Source organism: Tribolium castaneum, chromosome 3 (assembly GCF_031307605.1).
Source record: "Tribolium castaneum strain GA2 chromosome 3, icTriCast1.1, whole genome shotgun sequence".
NCBI lineage: Eukaryota > Metazoa > Arthropoda > Insecta > Coleoptera > Tenebrionidae > Tribolium > Tribolium castaneum.
In genome coordinates, this window is record NC_087396.1 from 8,569,834 (window position 1) to 8,589,535 (window position 19,702).

General features: G+C 32.2%; 1 protein-coding gene across 2 annotated transcripts in view; it reads right to left on the reverse strand.

Annotated features, from left to right (window-relative positions):
• sha (shavenoid) overlaps window positions 1-19,702 on the reverse strand; it is a 72,093-nt gene that overhangs the window by 14,463 nt on the left and 37,928 nt on the right. Inside the window, exons 4-8 of one of the 2 annotated variants that reach the window (XM_961646.4) lie at window positions 10,432-10,542; window positions 8,441-8,574; window positions 8,218-8,386; window positions 333-676; window positions 31-276 (exon numbers count right to left, since the gene is read on the reverse strand). In XM_961646.4, coding sequence (XP_966739.2) covers window positions 31-276; window positions 333-676; window positions 8,218-8,386; window positions 8,441-8,574; window positions 10,432-10,542 — 1,004 coding nt within the window. Of the gene's footprint in view, window positions 1-30; window positions 277-332; window positions 677-8,217; window positions 8,387-8,440; window positions 8,575-8,625; window positions 8,751-10,431; window positions 10,543-19,702 lie in introns of those variants that run through there. The other variant, XM_008199897.3, reaches the window with a different exon arrangement.

Genomic DNA, 19,702 nt, shown 5'->3' on the forward strand with positions numbered 1-19,702 from the left:
GTTTTGTTCTTTTTTTTTTTCTAGTAGTACCAATAGAAGTTGGGGCTCGAAATAGGCCGGGTTGAAGTATAATTTTCGTCGGACTGTTCCTGTGAGGGCTTTAAAAGAATCGATCCGGTCATCTCGCCCTTCGAGAGTCTCAACTATGGAAACATTCTCTTCGGGGAGTTTTTCGATAGATGATGGGTCTTGATGATTAGAATCGAGATAAACTGAGGGCGGGAGACCGAAAGTGTGTTGGTACTGTGAATGGACCAGGGCGGAAGTTGTGTGACCCTAAACAATTTTTATTTTTCATAAAATGTTTAAAAAACTTTGAGTAAATAAAGTACCAATTTAGTCTTTTTGTCATCGCTGTGCTGGACTAGATCTGCTTCAGGATCGGAGCTCGTTGAGTCGGTGTAGATCGTATCTGGCTGGAAATGCCCTGTCATATTTAACAGCGGATTGTTCTTCACGACCCCTTCTTCGGCACTTGTTAGATTTTTATCTTCACTTTTACGTGAAGTATCCTTATTTCTTTTCTTCAAATGGACATAAAGGAAGACCGAAGCGACGTAAATCAGCCCGAGTAGCACGCTACATGTTCCAATAGCGACGTATTCGGACACACTTAACCTATTCGAATTTTCAGAAGATGAATGAGCATCTGTTGAGAAAGCCACTTCGCTGACATCTACAAAAAATGTATTTTATGTTAAACAAAAGTTTGGACAGAAAAATTCAAAATTTAGGGGCCAGCTATGAAAAATTGTTTGCTTGTTATAATTTTTTTTTATTGGTAGTCTATTTTGCTTATTTAAAAAACGCTGCAGCGTGTATAAATCCAACTTTCAAAAACGCTCGTTTTTTAAAGTGTCCATAGCAACATCAATAACCCAAGACACGTGAACTATAAATGGCATCTTTTTAATGATTTTTTATTATGACCATGAAAACCAAAGGTGTTTTTTTGTAATATTAATACAAAGCGATCAAAAAGTCCTTCTAACAAGTAAGTATAGGAATGAAAGGACGTATGTCGGCGGAACTCAAGCCTAATGTCAAAGGAAAAATGTCAAAAAAATTAAGCAAATTAATTTATTGTTGGAATCCAGTTTTGCCCCCTAGACACCAGAAATGCCAAAGAGTTGTCAAAACTTTCTTACATAGGAGAAAAAAATGGAAAATTTGACAGTGTTGAAGAATAAAAATTATTTGTTTTTACATTTAAAATGGCAAGCTTATACAAAGCGATCGAAAAGCCCTTCTTTCAAGTAAGCTTAGCAATTAAAGGACGTATATCTGCGGAACTCAAGCCAAATGTTAAAGGAAAAATGTCAAAAAATTAAGCAAATTAAATTATTGTTGGAATCGAGTTTTGCTCCATAGACACGATTTGGGGGTCGTGTAGTGTTCGGGTGTTATTTGTGTCACGAATTCACGGCATCTAACAATTTACGTTTGGCGTATATAATTTCAGTTTAAATTTTGACAGCACGCTGAACTAATACACGACACCGGACACACGTTCTCAAGTAATATGCCTATTGTACTTGATAGAAAGACTTTTTGATCGCTTTTTATTAGTATTTATGATTTCAAAGTGTACCAATAAAAAAATAACGTAAAGTATTTGTCGACAAGCGGTCTTTGCAATACTTGCTCTGTTTTGATTACTTCAGCTAGGGCTTTTATATCGGATAGACTGGGCAAATTGAGAGTTGTTGTGAAGCCAACATGTGCAAGTGGGGCAAGGGGAAATGAGGCTTGGTACGCGAATTTGACCCTTAGGTACCCCTTCTCTGATTAGTTCATTCAAAATATTTCCAAGTGTTTCGTTAATGTTCGTCAAACTTTGTGCTTCACGATTGTGATTAAAGGGAGAAATTGTAAATTTTGGGCTTAAATTTTCCTGTGAATGGGTAAAATTTGGTTCTTGTGTCGAAATATACAGGAGAAAGTATCCACAAGGGCTTTTTCATCGGTAATGTCATCCGTAAGTAAGAAACTACTCTTGTTAACCTAAATATGGAAACACACCAGTGGTGTCGTAACGTATTCTGATTTTCTGCTTTGATACTGAATATTTTTGAATATTATAGAAGTATTTTAAGTAAGGTATTTTTTTTTTGAAAATCAAAAACTTAAATTATTTCTGAAACTTGTAATGTTTTTTCAATTGTTTGCCCCTTGACTACGATCTGCCATTGGACAAGGAGTAAGCTTCCTCTTGCCCCTCCCTTCTCTCGCCGTTACATGTTTGCTTTAAATAACCTGCCTACAAACTCGCTGTATGGCATGCCTATCCGATATATGGTCGAAGGGCTAAGGCGTCGTGGTCGAAAAATCGCGCGTGTTTCAAAAACCTCAATATCCCCTTTCTACTTTAATATACTATTTCAAAAAAATTGCTATGTATAGGTTTTAGTTTTTCGATCGAGAAACACTTGATATCTCGGACATTTGAAGTCAGATCGAGGTGAAACTTGTACCAATCAATTCTATGTCGAAAAAAAAAGTGAATATTTTTAGTGTCCGTCGACCGTTCTGTCCGGTTTTTCTGCGAACCGCGATAACTCTTCACAGAGTTAATATTTTTAATAAAATTTGGCCAGTAGGTGCCCCTTAGCCGTGTTAAGAACGCCATTATTTTTTGGGGCTGATCGGTCGCCGAAACCGCCTGATCTCAACCAAAATGTAAAAACCTTCCAAGTGCAATCTTGCGTTAACGGTTTACTGTACAAGTGTAGACGGTCGAGTGAATAGTAATTCCTTAGGAGGGCTCTCAACAGGTCATATTTGGGCGCCTTTACATACTTGTACAGTTTTCACGTTATCAAATAAAAACCGATTTGTTATCAAAAATCCTAGCAGAAGATGTAAATGTCAATGTCAGATAATTTAATTTGTCAGAGTTGGACAATCTACAAGTTAACGTCAAAAATTCAATTTATCAAAAGTTGTGATTGCTAAAATATTTAAAATGGATTGACTATTGTCCAATAAAAAAAATTTCATTCCGTCTTTTGTTATCCAGCAAATGCAAGTGAACAATATCAGTTTCCGCAAAAATCCAAGAAAATTAAAAGGTGACAAATAATAATCAGTTTATTAAACTTAATCCCAAAAATTGATACGTCTAAAAACGAATCACATTGTCTGTTTCTGACACTTGTTACGTTTAATAGTAGATACAGTTAAAGACATTTTCATTGTCACCTCCATTCGAGTCAATTTGACTGAGTTTAACGGCCAAACCATGCCAAACTGACCCTCTGGGGGCGACAAAGAAAATGTCCTGACTGTGCATTATTAAATGCGTACATAGAATAAAAGGTAAACCATTTTATAGTGGCGGTCAGCTCGATTTGCGTGTGCGTCATCAATTTCATTTTTTCATTACCAACACAAAGCTATAAAAAATTATCAAAAATAATGCAAATTTAAACAGCTAAGGGCTATCTAAGGGTGGTATCCTTGAACATTAATTTACATGTGCACTTCGACGATACCGTCAAGTGTCACGAATTTGTCAAACTGACATTGACAGTAAATTATAGACGTCGTCGCATGGTTGTCGAAAGTGTTATCGGTGTTAATCGCAAGTATTTTCTGTTCGTTTATTGTGTTTTGTGATTTGCGTTTCGTTAGGTTTTTGATTCTGCGTTTATTAGTTCTTGTTTTGTGAATCTGTATTTTTTGTAACAACTCATAATTTAAACACTTCGTAACCTCAAAAAATATTTGACAATTTTTGACCGCTATGCCCCTGCTATGTAAACGTAGTGACAGAAATGTCAGATGACGCACACGCAAACGGAGCTGAGCGCTACCATACACGAGAATTGTTGACTGATGAGTGATGAGACACTCATGACTGATGAACTGACAAAATAGTTAGAGTCAAAATAGCCCCCACAAAACAGTCTTCGACAAAATAGCCTTGTGACAAAACAGCCCATTAATACAGCAGTTTATTCCAACTACAGTTGAGCACGAGTCGCATAAAAATTTATGCGATTAAAACGACTAAAAATTTGTTCCAAGTTTTAAATTTTGGGATTTTAAATTTTAAATTAAATTTAAAATTTAATTAAAAAATTAAAAACTTATTCATTGAAAATTTACTCAATTTACATCAATTTTGAAATTGATGCAAAAACGAAAATTTACACTTTTAATAATGACGTTGAGAATTAATAAAACTGTTCTTACACCCGGTTCTGAACGAGTTATCGTTAGATGAATTCTATCGGTTCCATAATGATTTCTATAGAAACATCAGTCAGGTCATCTCTATCCAACCGATAAAATTTATCTATAGATAGATTGTTCCAGAAACCGGCGATTGATCATTGACAGTGTTTGATAATTTTGACGAATTTATTTAAGAGCAAGGTCGAGCTAAAAGAGATTATGAAAGGTTTAGCGCTGGTAAAACAGAAATATGCAGTAGTTAACACATAATATAGTATACCTAATGTCTACCTTCTTACGAAGAGTGTCTTATACTTTGTCCAATTTTTAGTTATATCTTATTCAGTGGCACAACTAGCCTCTAGGATAGGCGGGTGCAAAATTTTGAGAAAGGCGCCTAAGTCATGTCAGTAGGTATCCCCTACTTTTTTATTCTTTAAACTGTATTCTTTATACAGGCTGTCTCAAAATGGACGCCCGTGCTTTTAGGATTTGTTTCAAAAGACTACAACAAATCGAAAGTTAAGAGTGGAAAATTGTTCAATTGTTCTTGTCGTTTATCGGGTAAGAAACAAAAATTTTAAATTTAAACATTAAATTTTATTAAAAGCAAATTTACCATATTGTTTTAGTCACAAAATATGCTACAAAGCGATTTGGAAACTTTTCGCATATGCACTATAGCCTCAGCATTGGCATTGTCATCAATGCCATTTTTTGCATTCGATAACCAAAGGTTTGAAGAGTTTTCTCGAATTTTCAAAATTGTCAACTGTCAAAATTCATGGTTAGTACGCATTTTTTAAGATGGTTTTCAAAAAGCTGTTATAACTCAGTTTTTTCAAATGGATCGACCCTATTTTATTAACGGCAGTCGAAAGAACATCGATATTTATAGTAACACAAAAAACGGATTTTACTTCGCAATTTTCCTAGTTAATCAAGTAGACTTTACAAAATGGTCAACAATTGTCAAACTGCAACATTTTATTCAGTTTTTATCTGGGTCATTATCGAATAAGCAACTAAATAATAATATTTAATTATGGTTTATGCTAACTTAGTGAATTATGTAAAGTAACTCAGTCTGCCATCGAATTTTGAAATTCAGGCATTTTGAAAATAATTTAGTTGAACTCTGAATGGCCGATTTGGAACGTATATAAAATTTTAAAGCTTTAGCTATATATGGTGATTTTTAAAAAACGAGCCACTCTAAATATCTCAGAAAATAAACAAAAAAATTTGAAAATTTGGGACAGGTCAATTTTTATCTTTAAGGGGACACCTTTAAGTGTACTTTTGAAAGCTGTAACACTAACCCCTTTGTAATACAAACGACCCCTTTAAAATTTTAAATGGGATGACCCCTTTTATGATACCTCAAATGAAAGATATTTTGACCAGAAATTTAGCTGTCATTTTTTTGAGATTCAATATTTTTTATAAAGATACATGGTGCTTAGTTACTTGATAATTCACTGATCAAAAATGGTTCTTTACCAAAAAGTCGACTATGGCATTTAAATTAAATTGTGTCACTTCCTTCAAATGACTACTGTAGTTTCTGAGAAATGTTATCGCTGTCAAATTTTTGATTAGTTGTTTCCTCAATTTTATGCATTTTTCCGCAATGTTGTTTCAGTTGTAGAGGTTGTTTTGATATGTGTTTTACATTCTCGTGCTTGCTTGAGTAGTCTGAGCTGTCGTTTTTGTGTTTGAAGCGTCTTTGCTTTTTTGACGGATCCATAATTTCTGACACAATTCACAATTTCGATTTAGCGGCAAATCACGTTTAAATTCATAGGTAACTTTTACAAGAATTTGTTCTGCTATTCTGCTAAATCTTGTTCTCTGTAATGTAAATAAAAATACTCAAAACTCAAAAACAATTTCAAAGTTGAATTCCTCTTTAAAATACCTTTCATTTAAGGTATTGCAAAGGGCGTGATGCCTTTTAAAATTTTGAAGGGCTTGTTTGTATTACATAGGGTTGGTGCTGCAACTTTTAAAAGTACACTAAAATGTGTCCCCCTTTAAATAAAAATTGATCTCTTTCGGGATTTTTGAACTCTTTGCTTATTTTTGGAGGTATTCAGGGTGGCTCGTTTTTAAAAAATCATCTTCTATTGAAAGTTAAAAAGTTTCTAATGTAGGCCCTAAAAGAATCAGCCTGTATAAAAATTGGGACATCCTATTTGAAAAAATTAAGCGATGGGTATTTGAAGTTGTCCAAATTTAACCTTAAATTTTTTGAGTTTGTTGACTTTTTTGTCACTTTTATACACAGTGAAGGGCAGACATAGGCTTTTTATAATTTTTTAAATACAGGGTGTCTCAGCTAAGACTTTCGAGCTTTATATCTCAGTTATTTGTCAAACGGATTGTTATGAAATTTAGAATGCACATATTTTAGGAGGTGGTCTTTTAATTAGGGGCAAAAAAATACCTCAAGTTAAAAAATATAATTTAAAATCACATTTCTTTTATTTAATATAAAATTAAGCCAAATTACCATTATATCATCAAACCCCGAAATACAGATCGCCACACAAAAAATTAACCAAATCGCTCGGCTGATCCAAGGAAAAAATTAAAACTTAATCCAAATTTTGTAAAATTATAAAATAACTGATGGAGCATTGCTATGCGGCATTTTGTGTCCCACTGGAAAAAACTGTCAAAAGTGTGTGCGCTGTCAGAAATGTTAAATAGTTTAATTTGGTGAAATTACTTTAAAAATAGTTTCAGAAATTTCTGTGTTGTTGAAAAAGGAAACAATATTCGTCTATAGAAAGTGTCGTTGGACTTCTTGTGAAATGTTATCCAAATAAAGTCTTCATGAAATTGAAAGTTCAAAGAATCGTCAATAATTTGACACAGGTAATGTAGGTACGTGAACTAAATCGAGTGAGAACAAAACACGTCATTAGAAACGAAGAATACGAAACAATTTCAAAGTCCTGAACGTTCAAGTGTCTAGAATTTTTCAGTTGTTTTGTTGTTCAGTCTTTTAGGTCTTTTTAAAAAAAATTAAAACAGCCAGTACCAAAAGTAAGTAAAAAAATTTGTTTTTTAACTTTGTATGGGTGAGAGATAATTGTGAAATGTCACTTGCGTGACACGTTTGTGCGAGTAGGATTGACCAAAATTCAATGGTAGTGCTCATTTGTCTCATAGAGATCTACGCTTTTGCATCTATACCTACGTTTAACATTTTGTTTCTCATTTTTTTTGCGAAACAGACGTCATCCATGAACAAGTTTTATCTTACGGCATTTTTTATCCCCGATTAATTTTTTAATTAATCTTAATTAATCTTAAAATACTTAAATACTTTTAAAAAGACATGTCAAAATTACGTATTTAAGACTTGAGTTGTTGCATTAATTGGATTTTAATCTTTACCTTCTAAAATATCTGCATTTTAAATTTAAAATAACTAAAAAATCCGTTGACAAATATCTGAGATATCAGGCTTGGAAGTCTTAGGTGAGTCACCCTGTATAATTTTAAAGTGACTGGTGCAAATCTAAAAATTATCTCGAAAACGGGTAGACTTTGGTATAAGAAAAGCTGATAAAAGCTCCCTTAAAATAATTCGACTAATCTAAAAACACAGTAAAAAACATAGTTTCTAGATGGAACAGACTTTATTTTTACCAATAAAATTATAATTTCTGGAAAACAGAAATATAAGATGACAGTTCTGTTGTGTTATTAATTATTAAAAAATACATCGGACCAAGCGTAAAAGCAGGAAAATTGTGACTATTTTAAAAAACAGAAATAGGCAATAACTACAATATTCACAGGGATATTATGTCATGGGTCATTTAGTTGGTGGGCTATTTTGTCTTCTAAAATGTAGTACATAGAGGTAGAGGAAGTTTTGAATCGTCTTGAAGTAATTTTGAGATTTTGAAATATTAATATCTACTGTTTTTTTAACTGATTATGTGGTAACTAAAAATCCAATATATAGGTGTTTGCTGGAATCATCCCTTTTTTAGATTTTATAATCCAAAGTAGACTTACTGCTGAGGAATTTCGTCGGGGACCCCACTACCCTGAAGGCAACACATGGCGAGAAAAGCGTGTACCCCGTTGGTGTGAGAGGTTCATTGGTGGCCAGTTCCCGACACATCAAGTAGACGAGGACCAGTCGTCCGGACATCTTACTCCGTAGATCCGCCTCACCGACCCACTTTCAATGAAAATAAATATTTCACTCGTGTCAACAAGAATTCATTTTTCTTACCTGCAAAAACGTGCGGCCTTCATCGCGGAATAACCGGAACGGCACATCGGTATCGACGGGATTCCGCAAGTCCACCCACCCGGACTCGGTCAGAAATTTCGCTCCGGAAACGGCGCAAATCGGAGTTTGCACACCTGCAATTCGATCTCTCAACACTTTCGATTCGGAAGCGATTTCATATTAACCCAAATTAACAAAAGTGTATTGACGCTCCAGTTGTTGCTTTTTTTCGGTGTAATTAGCAAAATCGGCTATTTATAAAACTTAAATGTGTCAGCATGATGAGGCTGAAACCTGTCGGTTAGTTAACCCGTGGTCACTTAACTGTCACTGGACGTTATTAAATTAATGTGAAAGAGTAGAAGTATCACGATGCGCATTGCCGGTTTAATTAAATCTACTAACCTGAATTTTTCTAACATGGCTAAATAACTGAGAATAACTAATAACTGAATAACCTTTAAACTGCTATTAGTGCGATTTGAAGAGTGCAAGTCATCAGCAAAGAAGATGTACAGTTATGGACAATTAAAGCGTATAAAGAATTGGTTCCAGATCCCAGATTATAAAAAGAAAATTTAAAAAAAGTAAAATGAAACGATTCATACTACAGGAAAATTACTTTCATCTATAATTTTGATTGATTTTTAAATATCATAAGTAAACACATAAATTTTTAATCTTTCTCCAGTTAATTAAGAGAAATGAAAATAAAATTAAATACCCTAAAACCGTTTTCTGGTCTTAATATTTTTAAGTATGAGTATGGAATATAACCATACTGGTTTTTACTATTTTATGTGTACCCAAAATTTAAACTACAGCAACATATTTGTTCATAAAATATAATTAAGACCTTCCCAAATTTTGAAAAATGAGTAAACAACACAACTTGCTAATTTATTATTATTTCATTCATCTTTAACTACGATACTTTTTAAAGTTATTCAAATTGGTTTTGTATAACTTCAGTATGTACCCCACATCCGGTCACAACTTATTTCTGGATCCTAAAAATGAGATTCCAAAAGTTTATGGATTTCAATTTTTTTATTTGAACGAGGAGCCGTTAACTTTATAAGTTTTAAGTACAATTTTTTGAATTTAATCAGAATTAATTGAAAGTTTAGAAGTCTTTGGAACTATTAATATTATTATTTTTTAAACTTAGAATTATTGGAATTATTTCTGAGTTACGAAAATTAAATTGGAATTACCGAAATTATTTTGATTTTATTGCAATTACTATGAATTATTAGAATTACTAATGGCTTAGCAAAATTTCGTATGTGAATCATTTTTCCAAAAACTGCCTACTTTCTTCAAAAATTTTTATTAACCCATCTGTTGAAAGCCACTGTATGGCTTATGGTAGTTTATTAGCGGTTAATTTTTTCATTCAACAAAATGGAGATGGTGGCGTATGGGCATTTTGAAAATTGTTGAAAATTGTAAGTAATTTTGTGCATCGGTTGATATTGTTGTTTGTCGCGCCTCGTGTGCAGAAAGCAGAAATTAAAGATGAATCCCGGTCGTCGGCGACGAAACTTTAAATGTTCATGACGCTTCCGGGATTGCACTGGATACCGGTGCCGGGAGTCTAGAGACAGCCGTATAATTTTATTAAAACTATGAATTATAATTAGTTTAGAAAAAAGCAACGATCTACGGTTGTGATTAATCCAATTTGAAACCCAGTAAACCTATAATAAATCTCGCTAGTGCCCATCTCTCAGATGCACAATTCCACGGTCAATTAACTTTTCTTCGTCTTCTTGATGCCAAGAATCGGTAAATGGTAATAAAATTTTTGGAATCCCAGTATCCAGGAAACACTGCTCTAACCCGTCTGACAAGTCCGTGGCACGTGCTATTCGGCTTTACCTCTTATTACCATGATGATCGACCGGATGTTACGGTTAGTGAGAATTATGAATTGTAAAATTTATTCTTATTACGATTCCGAGTTAATTGCGTTCGCCGGTACTCACCCGAAAAGCTGATCTCCTTGCTGGGATGGATGATCTGGCCTTTGAGAGGCAGAAACACGAAAGGAATCGTCTCCGAAGTGGAGCCTCCCACGAAGGGTGCCAGCATACATTCTGCAACAAGAAAAAATTTCTACCGCAAGCCACAACAAGACCACAATCAGAGCAGAATTTTGTGAAGATATCACCAATACAAAGACAAGTTCATCGAACCAACTGTAACGGCCTTTGCATCTGGCACTGCCATGAAAAATAAATTCATAATAAAGCTAGGTTGAATCGATGCCATGCTGGGATTTACACCATATGGTTGATGGGACGACGGATTGCGTTACATGGATGGGATGCTTGAGATCGAAATTATTCCCCGTGACCTTGTCGCATGAAAAATCGATGATCTATGCCCCGAGTCCGTTACTTTTCCAAAATCAGTGCAATTTATACGTTCTGATTAATTAAAAATCTAGTCTTGTAGGAGTGAGAGGCGTAACGGTCAACTGACCTCCTGAACTATGACCCAAAAATGCTATACTGATGCACATGCAAGAAAAAATCCTATCACCATAATAAAATTGTTTTATGAATTATGATCGTAGCAGTTGGCGCTGATACTCCAAAAGGTTTCTATTTGGCTATAAAATAATTCTAAAACTTTATCTAAATATGTTAATTTGAGTACACAGTGTACAAGCCGGAATTTATTTACCAGCAAACTGACCACTAAATGTTAAAATATTTAAATAAATTAACTTTCGTTAAGAATACATTAATAAGCTTACCAAAATAGTATATTAAAAAACAAGTTTTATAAGAGTTGATTTGGAGCACGAATTCCGAGTTAGAAAACGAACCGTAGGCGAGTTTTCTATGGGATGAATGCGCCAAATCCTTATACAACGAGTATTTTATGCTATTTTTTATACTTTGCGCCCTCCTTTTCCTTATTTTAATTAAAAACAATTTTCTGTCGTCTAGAGAATTTTGTGTCAGTTTGTAACGGTAATAATAAATAAAGAAGAAATGATGATTAAATCTATCGTATGTGTATTCCATGCAACTCTTGAAGACTAAATATCCCTAAATTCATTAAAGTACACTGTACTTTAATTAGCCATAAACGACTCCTGCTGATGACGTTAATTATTAAACGTATTATAAACACAGAGTATAAAAAATCATCTTTTAATATCACATGTAATGGAATAATCACATCATTAAGTTGATTAAAAATTGTTGTTGTCTCTACAATTCATCTCATTAACTAATAGATTTTTATTTTCATATTATATAATCATGCCTATTTGAAACTTACAAAATTAATGTTTATGTTAAATGTTTAAGGGGCTTAGTTCAAGTTTGGTCGCAAAGTTGCGCGGGTTGTTATTGCATAGTACCAACGAATGCCATTGCTGGATTTGCGCGGTTGCTATAACAATCATGATTTGCGTTCGGCTGTACGTAACTCAACTTGAAATCAGCCCCTCAGACTCAAATTAGCAACTCTTAACGTAAAAATGACAAATCTGATTTGGTAATCAAAACAAAATGTAAAAGCGTTAAATCAGGTCTACAGTGTATTATTTTCTGTGAATGAAGGAATATTTTGAAATAATAATAATTAATAACAATAATTTATTTGTGGCATTAAAATACAGGATGGTCCACGAGTAATAATGAGCCTGAAATTTTTATTAAAATTAAATTAAATTAAATTAATTAAATTTAAATTCATTTTGATGCCCGTTTTGATGCTTTATTGGTTTTTGATCTTATAATTTCTGAGAAAAACGCAAATGGATGTTGAAATTTTCCTTTTTTTATGTTTCAAACGCTTATTACGGCGAAACTAAAATCGCTAAATTCCCAATAGTTTTTAAGTTATGAATTTTTTTATTTTATTTATTTTTGCTTTTGTTACCAATTTACTATTAGTCGGAGAACAATAATCTTTTTTGAGAAGAATAGATATTTAAGAGCGCTTTCCAAAGATAATAAACTTATTGAGGTTATACATCTAAAAGCTCGGGAGTTATTACCCATTAAATGCACCGGGTACCTATCGGAAATCCACCAAAATCTCGCCAAAAATAGGAAAAATCAAACTTTTTAAAATCGAACATATTGACATTTACTTGCACTTTTAAAAACTTGAGGAGGGTTTAAAGGCACAGAAAATACTACTTTCAAAGTTGAGACACTTCCGACCGGTAATCAGGAGTCTAATTTAAGCAGAAACCTATCTTTTTATGTGTTGAAATTAAATTTTATTTTTCATTGTCTAAAAAAAACTAATTTATGAATGATAAATTTTTCGGACTATAAAAATGTGATAATTTTGTAAGAATAAATTTTTTAACATTTTTTCGTGTTTTTTATCTTATTATTTATTTCCACAAAGACTAAATTTCAGGAATAATAACTGCAAAAACAAGTTTTATTTAACTTTTTCCACTTTTGCAATGAACAATAAACCTAAATCTGCTAGGACTAATCTAAAAATTCTCTCAAATCTCGTCTTGACAATTAACAATTATGATCGCCGCTCCAGTGTGTCGATCACCGTTGCCTCTTAATTAATTTTCAGCTGATTTATAGTAATTAAAAATCGTTTTGTTCTTGCCCATATAGATTAGAATCTCGCTGACAAAACCCACAAAGTAATTCGAGTCGGCCTCTTTTTCATTAGGAAATCCGTTCGTGTTGAGTTAGTGGGCAATAAATCATAATTTCCCATTGAAATCTCCATAAATCATGTTATTGTTAAGGGATCCAAGTGAAATCATTAGTGGCCACAGCAGATGGTCGAAGTAAATTTCCGATAAAAAATTTACGAAGAAAGTTGCTTACCTTTTACTTGGCGATTAGTGACGTCACGATGACCAATGTATAATTAGACGACAGATGTATAAATTAAGATAATAACCGTGAAGAAATGAACGGATTTGTGCGCTTCGCCAAATTTTAGTGCCCCACTTTGGCTCCAAATCATTAATAATTAATGAATTTAAATTATGCGGGGAATATTTTTGGTAAAGTAAAATTTATCGGTGTGTTAGTAGGTAATTAAAAAAATCCAATGACCATTTCTACACACATAAGTGATGAGACGTTTCAAGTTGCCGCTAATACTTCCCGATTTGGTACCGATTGATCGTGTGTGGGAGTGACAGGTGGACTTAACTTTCTAACCCATTACACACTCAATTTCAATATTTTTTATTTATGATGAAGTAGATCGTTGAAAGAATGGGAAAACGTTCACAATAATCATAAAATCATGTTAATTAGATGATTTGTGTTAGTGTTCTGCTAAAAAAATTTAGGGTACTGCTTTTTGAGTACCGCTTAATAATTTTCCTTACGCACATGTTACCACAATTAGCCGTTTTCCCTTCTACGCAATTAGCACATCCATTCGTGGCTTCAGTTCTTCCAGTTTTCTCTGGATTTTGTTTCAAAATTGGAATTTGCTTAATTTAATAAATGCTCACTTTCATCTTCAAAAATTTCATCTATTTGATTTTTTTACTGTAATTAAATTATATAATTATAATTTCTCGTTAAGTTTTAGTTTAATTTTTTTTAGTTACGAATTTGGAAAAACTATGCTTTTCTCAGTTTCCTTTGTTTTAAGTCCAATTTTTTAAAATTTAGACATTTCAATTTTTTTATAAATCCTTGCTTGACATCTGAGTTTATTAAATTTTGGATTTTATACTGAATAGATTGCAGAAAACAACAATAAAAAATGATTGCTTAACTATAAACACTTTTTTAAATAAAAATCTTAGGGTTTTTTTGCATGGATGGTATTTTGCGAAGAAAAGCAAATTAGTTAAAAACAGTGTTTTTTGTGAAATTTTTCTAAACCCGACCGAAACATCAACAAATTTAGGTTGTATATAACTATATTTTTAATTTTATTCATTTAATTTATTATATTTGTTTTCTACGTTAAAATAAGAGGTCCGTTTTTGAAGAAATCTACTACAACTAGCAGAAAAATTACCGAATTAGACCTGAATTAATGTTATTTTTTTCCAGAAAATACAAAAGTTTGTCAGAATGTTTAGTATTTTTGCCTTTTTTAAGTAAATTTCAAGGTAATTGCGATATTAAGCTAGAACTGATCAAACTAAATTGATAATAACATACATTCCTCACATTTTTTGTCCATTTTAATCTAATTATTTAGCAAAATTTTGTTAAAATACAAGCTAAAAAATCGTCAAAGTAGATCGAACTTGATGTTAACTTTTATCGATTTGGCTTTTTTGTGCAATATTTTGTCAAGAAACAAAAAATATACATTTCTTTGCCCATTTTCGAACGAAATTGAAATTTCGCTAAAAAAAAACATTAATACATCGACAAATAAAATCCAAAATGACAAATGACAAAAAACAAAAATCCTTTCTATCCGCTAAAAATGCAAACAGTATATAGCAAAAAAAGTAGGTCTTGTTGAAGATTTTAACTAGTTTTTATGCAAAATCTTATCAAAAATAAGGTAAAAATGCACAATCTCGCCGAAATTGTGTTGGAATTAACATAAAGTAGGTTCGTTTTGAACAAACTTTGAAGGTTTTTTTTTGAGAACTTTGCAGTTTTTCGATCAGTATTAAGCCACGTTTTTCTCAGAAATTGTCACATTTCTGCCACTTTCCCTAAATGCGGTCCACCTAGACACAAATGCTAGTTAATTTAATTAAAATATCTTTGGCTGCTTTAATTATTAATTGTTTGCTTTATAAATAATTCAGAATAGTGGTGCGCGGCAAAATCGATAGTCAGTTATTAAATGTCTGTCTTAAAACAGATACCGATTTGGTTAAAATGTTTATTTTGGGTTTTTGGTATTCTGCAGTTGTCTGAAAATAATGAAGAAACATTGATTTTGAAAGTGGTACCAATACCATTTTGGTGCTATTACACTGCAATAGTTATAAGATTATGGACCTCGATGTCATCATCACAATTTTATTATTATGGAATTAGTGATATTTTACAGTACACTGATATTTTGTGCGATTTGATGGTAATCACTTCTTTGGGAATCCATTTCGTATTTTTTTATAAAAGGAATACTAAATTGCAAAATCTGGTTGTGGAAATTGACAGAATTGAGATCAAACATACAAAACAAAAATCAATAAATTGGCTTCGGATTATTAATCTCTCAGGAATATTTCTCAACTTATTTTTGTTATTTTCTGGGATAGGGGTTATAGTTGATATTGAATACCAATTAACTTATTATTTTGGTAGTTTTTTAAGTGGTTTGGACGTTATATTAGTTGGTGTTTTTCTGGATAACTTAAAAAACAAATTTAAATGGATCAATCAACGGTTTTTCGAAACTAAACAAGAAACTGATTTGGTACAAATTTTTCCTAGTGGACATTTATTGAGAGCAAGAACAAAACGCAAAACAATTTTCCAAATTCAGAATTTGGCTCAAATTCACTACAGTTTAGTGACCCTAGTTCACAAAACAATTCGGATATTTGAAATTACAATACTGTTCGGCACAGCTTCATGGTTTACTATTATTATAAATGAAATTTATTATCTGATATACATGGTGTCTCAATATTCCTCAAAACTGGATATGTCTCATTGGGCCCAATTACCGCTTGTGGTGCATTACTGTATTTGGATATACTTTCAAATTCGAATTTGGAATGATCTCCAGGAAGAGGTTTGTCAGTTATTTATTTTTTTGTAAAATTATCCACTGAGAAGGTTTCAGGCAAATAAAACTGTATTTTATGTCCATGATATTTGGAATTTGTTGGCCATTAAAGACGAGAATAACACTGATATGCGATATTTGCATTTGATATCGACCAAACTAATGAGCATGAAATTGGAATTAACTGCAAAAGGCTTTTTTCCACTGAATTGGAGTTTGCTGTACACGGTGATAAATTAAAAATTTTATCAATAAATACTGCAATTTGGTTGTAGATTATTGCTGCAGTTACAACACACGTCATAATACTAATACAGTTTAAAATTTGAAAGGTTTGTTTTGAAAGTGAAAAGTGAATACGAGTGAATACGTGGGCTACGTATAATTTTACAGCGTGAAGTTTCAATATTGAAGCAAAGCTGAGGCCTTTAAAATAAAATTAAAAAATTTTTTATATAGATTTTCTGTGATGGAGCAAAAATTTGGTGTTTCTATTAAAGAAAAATGTCAATAACGTCATTATTTAAAAACCAAAAAGTGAAAAATTTCAAATTAGTTGAGCATAGTCTACTTTTTAGAAAGAAAATTGACTTGAATTTTTGCCACAACAAAATATTTTTAGTTTTAACAAAATTATTCAATAATTTTGCCGCTTACTGTATATGAGTCTTTGGACTAATCCCACCTCGTTTGTAATATATTATTATTGTAATATATATTTTTGCGCCGGCCAAAAGACACTGTACGGTGTACAGTAAAAATATACTTTTAGCAGACTCATCTCATGTATTTTAAGGAGACCCCTTCATCAATTTAATTTGTTGTAATATTTTATATATAAAATTAAAAATAAAAATATTTTATTAAGGTACGTTCTCAACGGTTTCAAAAAAAGTAACGCTAACGGTTCCTTCTTTTTTTTTGTTCCTATAAGATTGTTTAAAAATAAATAAAAAAAATAAAAAAATATGTTCAAAAGTCGTTGTTCATCAAGTTGACTATGGAATTCAAATTCAATATGCCACTTCGCCCAAATAAATATTGTAGTTTCTCTGTCAATTCTTTAATTTAGTTTTTTACTCACATTCTTAGGCCAAGTTGTTTCAAATGTAGGAGTTGTCCTGATTTTTCAGTGATTTTTGTTGTTGTGTAATATTTCGTTTTTGGATTCAAAGCCTTTTTACATTATTTTGACGGAAATGTCACTTTGGCGGCATTCGCAATTTGAATTAACCAGCACATTACGTTCAAATTTCATACATGACTTGATGAACAACCATTTTTGAACACATTGTATGTAGCTTCTTCAGTAATTTACTAATCTTGTCTAATTTAGTTATGTATGATATAATAAGAGGGAGGGCTCGAAGGCTCAAGAGATTGGAAAATATCGCAAATGTTTAACAACCAGTATTACTGCATAACAGTCGCTAAAATGTTGGCAACTTTATTTTCTACAGTTGAGGTAATTTACTACATGTTGAACATGTATGCAAATTAAGATAATTTAGACACTTAAATGTGTTTTTAATAATAATTGCTTCTGTATCGAGGGATCAAGTTTCCATGATTACCATCGAGATGGACATTGCTGAAATTCCAAGTGATTCGTGTCAAATGCTGGAATAATTTTTACAAAATTGCAAATATTTAACAGTAGAAAGCTGACAAGCTCCAAGCACTTCAAGTATTGACGTTTTGTAAATAAAACCCATTCTTTCCACCGTCAAACAATAAAGCTCGTTGTCGTCGTCGAAGCGACAGGATTTCTGTATTTTTTTTCTGTGAGATGCATAAATCCAGCTAACGGTGGCAGTGTTGCCAACTGTACCACATAATCTCAAACAAGCTTGGTAAAAATCACTAGGGAGAATTCCTCACGTTTAAATAAGAAGCGATTTTAGAAACAAAAAAGTAACAACGAAACAGGCTGGTACATTTATTTATCGTACTAAACACTACCTAATACCAAAAACAACGTAAAATATAGTAGAATTGATAAATAGACTGAACCAAAAATAACGGACACAATTCATGAGTCATTTTTTTAAAATTCCTCGAAGAGGTCGATTTCAGTGAGAACCGAGTTTTATTGCTGTTTTGGATAGTGCACATTCTTATCTCTCTAGTCAGTTTAAAAAAGTTAATCCTACAAACAGCTTTATCTTTCTGTTCTTGCTTTATTTTAGAAGAGGTGATTGTTTTCTGTCTATTTTTTGTGTTTAAGTTTTATACTAAGTGTTTTTCTTCTAATTATTAAAAAAATGTATCAAAACAAATGCTTTTTATAAAATAAAGCAGGAACAAAAGCATAAGACCTTTTATTGTAATTTTTAATAGTAATTTTAATACTAATAGTTTATTATGTTTATGAAACGAATTTTAAAAAGGAATCATGAGCAGATTGTGCCAACTTTTTTTTTACATGTATAGTACAATATTTTCTCTTATAGTACTTTAACAAATTTCTGGGATTTTTTACCAATAGAATAAAAAATCACCAGTAAGATAAAAAATACTAAATCAAACAATGTACCACAGTAACCATGGGTAGATTAAAGGTGTACTACCTAATTAGAATAGGTATATTATGAAATAAGCAACAACATTGTTAATATAGTGGCGCTCAGCTCGGTTTGCGTGTGCGTTTTTCATTACCAACACAAAACTGGAAAAATATAACTATAACAATGCAAATTTAAATAACAAACGGGTATCTAAGGGTGGTATCCTGGAATATTAATTTACATACCTACGTACCATCGGTGGACATAAAAAACTGTGTCATGCTTGTACCAGTTTTTACGGCCATCGATGGTACTTTAAAAACACCGCCAAGTGTCATGTTTGATTGAATTGAATTGAATTCTTTTTCAGCGAGACGGAGGTGTGTTTTATATTTTGTTTTTTATTTTTGTGTTTTATATTCGATTCCGATGCTTCGCAAATACAGTCTAAATGTTTCGGGACGAGTCGAATTGGTTCCCAAATTCTGTAATCCTCTCTAATTATAGTCGAATTGGTTCCCGGGGATGGTCGAATTGGTTCCCATCGGTCAGGTAGGTCAGGTAAACAGATTAAAGTATTATAATAACAGAAATGGCGTTTGTAAGTGTATGAACAAATTTACAAGTTCCAAAACGTTCAAAAACAAATCGTATTTTAACAATTTAAAGGCTATGGATAAATATTTCTTCGAGTATTCAAGTACTTCCAAAACGATGAAGAAGGCGCATAGAACTTAATGGGTACTATGTCGAAAAATGTTAAAATTATTTTTGTAATTTGTCTCTATTTTGATGCTTTAATAGTATTAATAGACATATTAACGAACGCAACGTCATCATGTGAGATGTCTTAGTAGTCATTACTAGACGAAACATTTTACGAAATTTACAGGAGAGCATTGGGCTTAAAAAATTACATTCTCCTTTTTTTAAGTAACCAGTTAGCCATGAATAAATGAAATTTGTTGTTGGATTTTGTGCTAAGAAAATAATTATTTGAACATTTCTACAAGCTTTAAATCTAAAATATTAACATATATTTGGCTTAATCCTTTTTACCTACCTGCTCATG